At 45.7% G+C, this 7354-nt stretch overlaps 1 protein-coding gene across 1 annotated transcript; it reads right to left on the bottom strand.

The window, feature by feature from the left end:
* Nucleotides 1-5827: 5827 nt before the first annotated feature.
* LOC147978318 (uncharacterized) lies at nt 5828-6759 on the bottom strand. Its single transcript, XM_087516567.1, has 3 exons — nt 6504-6759; nt 6211-6425; nt 5828-6106 (listed from the first exon to the last, which is right to left on the bottom strand). Exons 1-3 carry the CDS (start codon nt 6757-6759, stop codon nt 5828-5830), a joined length of 750 nt encoding a protein of 249 aa, XP_087372693.1.
* Between the last annotated feature and the right edge of the window lie 595 nt (nt 6760-7354).

Here is a 7354-nt window from a genome sequence, read left to right as displayed (position 1 = left end):
TCTATTTTCTTGTGTCAAACTTGAGTCAGTTTTTTATCCTCATTTTTGTTTATAGAATGATTTGGCTGAGACGATTTCATATATAATATGATTTGTCTTACATATCAATTTATGATGTGATTTTTCTCTACAACTTTTTTATATAATCTGATGTGATGTGAAGTAAATGCTTATTTTCATCGCAATTTAGATTCGAAAGAAAGTAAATATATTTTGATGACATATACATCCATAATAAAAGTAATGGAACTAGTAGTGGGATAGCCGCTCAGGAGATGATGTGGCATAATGTTAGTGACGTTGCCTCATCATCGAATATGGTACAATATGGCATATTTTCTCCTAACATGTGACATTAATTGACCGTCATGGAAATAGGAAGTCGATGACGTTCTATATAACACTACTAGGAAAAGGGCTACCAATGGCGCACCAGTTTTGCCTACTAATGGCGCATCACTGGTGCGCCATTAGTATCACGCCACTAGTATTTTTTACTAATGGCGCACCACTGGTGCGCCATTGATATCTGGTATACTAATGGCACACCACTGGTGCGCCATTAGTATAGGCCACGGTGCGCCATTAGTATAGGCCACTGGTGCGCCATTAGTATTTTTGAATTTTGAAGGCGAGAAAATAGTAGTGGCGCACCGTCTAACCCCCACCGTGCGCCATTGCTATTTTTGAATTTTGAATTGGGATCTGGATCGTGATTTTTTTGCCCATTTTTTGCTCGTTTTTGGCACGATATTATTTCAAATTTTGTTCCTGTTTTTGGATCTTGTACGTTCTTCTGCCGTGTTCTTTTGCCAGAGAGGAGTTCGCCGGAGAGGAGGAGGAGGAGGTCACCGGAGAGGCGCTTGCCTACATCGCCGGAGAGGAGGAGGAGGAGTTCGCCGGAGAGGAGGAGGAGGAGGTCACCGGAGAGGAGTTCACCGGAGCATCAGAGAGGAGAAAGGAGAAACCATGAGGGGATGGGAGGAGAAGAGGGAGGAGGAGTTCACCGGAGAGGAGGGAGGAGGAGCTCACCGAAGAGGAGGGAGGAGAAACCGTGAGGGGAGGGGAGGGTAGGAGAGGAGGGAGGAGGAGGTCGCCGGAGAGGAGGAGGGTAGTATGGTGGAGGAGAGAAGGGAAGATGGAGTGGAGGAGAGGAGGAGATGGAGTGGAGGAGAGGTGGAGTGGAGGAGAAGAATGAAGAGGTAAGGAGGAGAGGACCACGCCCAGCCATATATACGGCATAGTAATGGCGCACCGCGGGCAGGTGCGCCATTACTAACTTTTTTTATTTTTTGATTTATTTTGAATTTTGAAGGCGGGAAGATACTAATGGCGCACCATGGGCAGGTGCGCCATTAGTAACTTTTTTTATTTTTTGACTTATTTTGAATTTTGAAGGCGGGAAGATAGTAATGGCGCACCATGGGTAGGTGCGCCATTAGTAAGTTTGAATTTTTTTTGCCTCTCCAGATCTTAAAAGCCCCGTATCTTTTTTTTGTTAGGTTTTTGAGGATTTTGAAAATGTTTAACGGGCTCCCCCAGTTAAATTCGGATGTAACTTTTCGAGTAGATGATTTTTCATATAAAAAACTTTTTCATCCGAGTTCGTACGCAAAAATTATGCCCATTTTACAAATTCTCGAGAGATTTCGCAAATAAAGTCGAAATTCATATTTGTAAATTTTCACAACAACTAGACCACATATCACATGGGAAACTTATTTTCTTTTATTCTTTTGACATTTCCATCATTTTTTTAAAAAAACTGAAAAGGCGGTCCATGGGGGGTGCATTCGGTGGAAGTGGTGGCCAAGTTACTAATGGCGCACCGTGGCATGGTGCACCATTACTAGTTCAACTAGTAATGGCGCACCACTCCCACGGTGTGCCATTAGTAGTTTCGAGAAAAAAATATTTTTTTTACTAATGGCGCACCGTGGATGTGGTGCGCCATTAGTATTTGGACACTAATGGCGCACCAACACATGGTGCGCCATTAGTATATAGTAATGGCGCACCACATGTCTGGTGCGCCATTAGTGTCAATTCCATCTATAGCACTTTTCCTAGTAGTATAACGTCACTGAAGGTCCCAATTTCGATGACGTTTTTGCGTGTGCGTCGTCACTAGGAGTAATCTGTGACGGGGATTCTGTGACGATGCTTGTGACGCCCGTAAAATGTCACTAGGGGTAATTTGTGACGTTATTAGCTATCCGATGATATTTTTTAGCTCGTCATAGTAGGCCCTATCTCTTGTAGTGAACCATGCTTTCTAAGGAATTTGAATGAATGCTTCAGATAATGTAGATGTGGGATAGGCAAGTGCGCCATCTGCATAAATAATACCTCCTGAACTATGGGCTCCAAGGACACTAGCATCGAGTATTCCTTAGACGGTGTGATCTCAGCATCAAGATTATCCATGGTAGCCAGACGACGGCGTGTGTGACGTGTCAGCACCATAAGACGAGTAGGAACCAAGCAGGTTGGCTCTGAAGGTGTGCTTGTTGTTACTAGTATTGATGGGCTTCTTTCCAAGCCCATCTGTGTAAAGCATGATATGATGCATTCTTCCATACTATCCACCAAAAACTGAGAACGCCGTGAGGACGCCTTTGACGGCCCTCAATGGTTTATCATGTTGCGGCTCAAACTCTGCATGCCAATTTAAGAGTGAGTCATCAGCCCCATCTTGACCACTAGTATCCATTATTGGAGCTGGGGGCGGCAGCTCGGTAGCCTTGGCAGTCGTTGCATCTTCCTATAAGGAAGAGACGAACCAACATACATGAAAGACATGTTCACAGCATTGTAAAAAGAACAAAATTCATTATTTAGTGAGAACAATAATGTACGTAGAAATGTCAGTCTATCACTTTTAGTCAGGACTCGGGGAAATTCGGATTTGCTAAAAGAAAGAAAATATCTCAGGAATTGCTTTTCGAATCTGAAGCTACATATTCGTGAAATAGTTGTTGCTTGCCTGGATGAAAATTTATTCACTAGTGCCAAAGGATACATGGGTAAAGGCCTTATTTTGGGTTTATGCTCTGAACAACTTCTTTGGACTCAAGAAAATATAGGCTATCATGGATGTTGGCACATATGAGGAGCTCACGAGGCAACACCCACTATTTATGCCTAGCTCATAACTTGGAATTATACAGGACAAAGTGTCTCCTTGTGTGGAGTATGTTTTTGCTGGTCAGGTACCTGAACCCATTTCAAACATTCTGAATATAAAAGTTCTGCTAAGAGAACGCGCTTCTAGTTCAGATTAAAGGAAAGTCGTACAGTTATCAGTTGCAGACTGTGCCTACTATTATAGCTGGACATTTTAACTCTTCCCGCCACTAGCTTCAGTTCGTCACCGACCGAGTGCCAGCATACTTCTCCGTACGGCTGACGACGCCATGGCACGCATACTTGTACCCGTCACTGCAATATAGCTGACGACGCACCCAATTAGGTCACTATCGTGCTGAAGGGCGCCAAAGCAATTAAGCAGCCGTTGCATAAAAATTAATTCCGGGCCGAACGTACCATAGGGGCCTTCCGCTTGACTAAACTAAACTCCGCCCCAGATACTAAAGGCCGGAGTGCCACGCCGCTGCCATGCCATGACGCTGCCGCACCTCGGCCTCGCGTCCGCCGTTGTGCCATGCTGCTGTCGCGCCTCGGCCTCGCGTCCGCCCCTGCCCCATGAACCTGTGTACGAAAGGCATCGCGGCTGCCTTGTCCATTGCGGTTCGGCTGCTAAGAGCATGGGACTAAGTGTGGGGCACGCCGAATCCCCAGGATGTCGAGCATTATCCGCTGCGGCGGCCGACGACCCAACACCCAACGCCGCCTATGAATCCTCATGCGTGTGTTAGTTTTTTTAGACAAAGGCGTGTGTTAATTGGAAAGGGTAATTTTGTTCAATGATGTTCTTTGACCAGGGTAAGGGAAGCGACAGGATTGGGCTCCTGTTCGGCCATGACTCTAAGAGCGTCTCCAGCCGCGCCCCCAACAGGGCCCCCTCAGGTGATTTTTTTCGCGCCGGCACCGAAAAACGCCCCAGTCGCGCCTCTAGGAAGCCGAAATCCGCTGGCTCGGCCCTTTTTGGGCCCGGCCGTCGCAGGCCGAACGCGACGCACTGGGGGGCACTCGTGGGCTCTGGCGCAAGGGAAAAGGACGTCTGGCCCACCCCGTCAGGCAAAAAGTTAAGCCTATCGTCCAGATTCGCCTCCCACCCCCCGCGCGCTTGGTCGCCAACCGGATGATCCCGGCGCCGCCCACAGCCCACCACCGCTAGATAGCTCATTCCCTGCCAGAAAAAGAGTAAAGGTTTCACCGAGGCAGCCTCTCCACCACCGGCTGGCCGATTTTTCCTGTGTTACAGACGCGAAGGGGCAGTGTAGCGGCGGGTGCGCGCCCACCGCGCCCGCAAGGTGTTCGGCGAGTTGCCTGCCTCAGCAATGGATTCAGACAACGAGGAGGCGCTCGCCGCGCTGCTGGAGGAGGAAGTCGAGGCCGACGTTTAGGAAGAGGAACATCTCATGGTCCTCGCCGCCCTCGCCGGCCTGCTGGCGAGCAATGAAAAGCCGCGGCGAGGTCGCATGGCCAAGTCCACGACCACTAAGTGTTTCTACAAGTTTTATCGGGCAGTGGTGGCAGTGTTTGGACCGCAATACTTGCGAACACCCAATGCGGAAGACACTGCTCGGATCCTAGCACAGAATGCAGCAAGAGGATTTTCTGGGATGCTTGGAAGCATCGACTGCATGCACTGGAAATGGAAGAATTGCCCATTTGCTTGGCAGGGGATGTACAAAGGCACCAAAGGCGGTTGCAGTGTGGTACTTGAGGCGGTGGCCACACAGGACCTCTGGATTTGGCACTCCTTTGGTATGCCAGGAACTCACAATGACATCAACGTGCTGCAGTGCTCCCCTATCTTTGCCAAGCTTGTTGAAGGTCATTCTCCTCCAGTGAACTTCGAGGTCAATGGGCGGCACTACAACAAGGGGTACTACCTAGCTGATGGCATCTATCCGAGATGATCTACATTTGTGAAGACTATCTCAAACGCTATGCCAGGAGGCAAGAAGTCCCACTTTGCCAAGGTGCAGGAGTCACTAGTAGAAAAAGGGACATTTGTCCCGGTTCGTAGGGCCCATTTGTCCTGGTTGGGGAACCGGGACTAAAGGGTCGGTACTAAAGTCCTATACCTCTAGTCCCGGTTCTTACACCAACCAGGACAGATGGGCCTCCACGTGGCCGCTACGGCGAGCCCAGGCAGGAGGGCCTTTGGTCCCGGTTGGTAGCACCAACCGGGACCAAAAGGCATCCACGCGTCAGCAGCTGGCAGGAGCTGAGGTTTTTTTTTAAAGAGGGTGGGTTTGGGGTGGGTTAATTTAGGGTGTTAGCTAGCTAACAGAGAGAAGTGTTCTCTCTTATCTCCGTGCTTGGTTTACCAACGCTACTACTATGCCTAAACATGCCTTCGATTGTAGTGAAGGCAATATGTGTGGTGCATGTCAAAAATAATACTAATATCCTAACTTGATCAAGTTTGGATTAGTACTACTTTCGACATACATCACATGTTGCCTTCACTTCAATTCAATCCATGTTCATTTCACCCACTGATATATATAAAAAATTCTTCATGCTCGCATCATGCTTCATCATAATAACAAGTCCTACTAATCATCATCATACAACTTCTACTCGTTATTAATAACAAGTCATACGATCATCATCCTCATAGTCATTGAACCAACCCAACTTAATTGTTCTTAGCACATGATCATTATGAGGTAGGACCTAAATACCCTCTTTAAGGTAAAATAGTATAAAACAATATAGGCCCTGACTCTCCATCATGGAGAATGGAGATCATCCTGTCTCCAATTTTTGCGCTTCGCTTTCTTTTGCTTCCAAGTACCTCCTTACGACTGTCCATACATTTTTTCCATTCTGTGATTTTCATGTCTCCACTTCTTTTAGAAATTCGATATGGAAAGGTGAGAATAGTAGGATGACCTGGCTGTATGTTCAGAACATCAAGGCGACCATTCTGATACATCAGATGAGGCACACAATTATCCGGGATTTTCTGTTGAAAAACATAGTAATAACTTCGTAGTTAGCAATGTAGTTAAGTTTTAAAAGAATTTATGCAAAAGATGCACAGATGTCGTAATAGTAAAAAAATCTTACCATAGCATCTCTATGGATGTTACCGTAGTTCAACACGTGCACTAGTGGCACATATTGATCATAATGTGGAGGAGTTTTATTATAGATATTGTAATTCTCAAGATCAGTACAAAATGCGACCAGATGATTTTTCTCCTGATAAGTTAACTCAGAGCCATCGGTGTAGTAGGTTCTGTCTACCATGTTCTGCATATTGTTTGAACAATGAAAATAAGCTTTCAATGGAAATAAGTTGTCAACTTTTTCGAAATGGACAATATAAATTAGTTAATAACTATGTTTGAGAAACTCACATAGAGGTAGAATTGAAAGCGTATCAACAAGGACCCAAATGTCCATATTGTCTTGGTTGATGTCAGGATCACCAAGATCCATGGTGACAAGCATACCCTCACAAAAACCATACATCTTGAAAAGTGCTTCCCAATTTTTGCAACTAAAATGAGTTACGCTCTCAGAATTATACATATTTACTTCGAAGTCCACATCATGATGGGTCCTTAGGTGAATTTTCTTTGTTTCGAAATTTTCATGGTCTTCTAAATCCATCCTCTCCAAGACATAGCGTCTTGCATGGCATGGGATAAGCTACTCGAATTGTAAAAGATGAAAATTACACGCCGAAATAGTTGAAGTCATGCTTAATTATGAAAAAAACACTGTTCGTCGTTGCGTACCGTTTCAACATCGAAGGTCTCCTGGAGCTTAATGCTGAAGCGCCGATCTTCGTCCAGGTGAGGCCTGTCGCACAGACCTCGTCGTTGTTGCACCAGCGGCACTCCCCCGGGAGACTTTCGTCGTCCGATGGCGACATTTCCTACGTTCATAATTCAAAGATTAAACATGTACAATTCAATATATGTACTATAAAAATGAAAATACACTACAAGAAATATGTTAACTTATGACCTTCTGTCAGTGACCTCGAAGAATTGGTCATAAATTTATGACCATTTTAGACCAATTGGTCAAAAGCTGTTCAGGGGGCTCCAAACCCTAAACCATTGCGACCATTTTGGTGAGAAAGGTCGTAATTTCCTTACACGAAATGGTCACAAAGCAAACAGTGCTAGTCCGCTGCCTTATTTCTAGTTGTTAATGTCCAATATAGATGGTCATAGCCTTGTAGATTGTGGTGGGTTGT

The sequence above is a fragment of the Triticum urartu genome, chromosome 3A (assembly GCF_056163025.1).
Source record: "Triticum urartu cultivar PI428250 chromosome 3A, HENAU_Tu73, whole genome shotgun sequence".
Lineage (NCBI taxonomy): Eukaryota > Viridiplantae > Streptophyta > Magnoliopsida > Poales > Poaceae > Triticum > Triticum urartu.
Note: the sequence above shows the minus strand (reverse complement) of the source record. Positions and strands in the feature narration are given on the sequence as shown.

Excerpts from the sequence above, each read along its gene's own strand:
- LOC147978318 (XM_087516567.1), bottom strand. The coding sequence starts at position 6,759 with ATGGATTTAGAAGACCATGAAAATTTCGAAACAAAGAAAATTCACCTA. Across the intron at positions 6,426-6,503 it reads GCTTTCAATTCTACCTCTAT|CTTATTTTCATTGTTCAAAC; the intron begins GTGAGTTTCTCA and ends TTCCATTGAAAG. Across the intron at positions 6,107-6,210 it reads ACATCCATAGAGATGCTATG|AAAATCCCGGATAATTGTGT; the intron begins GTAAGATTTTTT and ends GTTTTTCAACAG.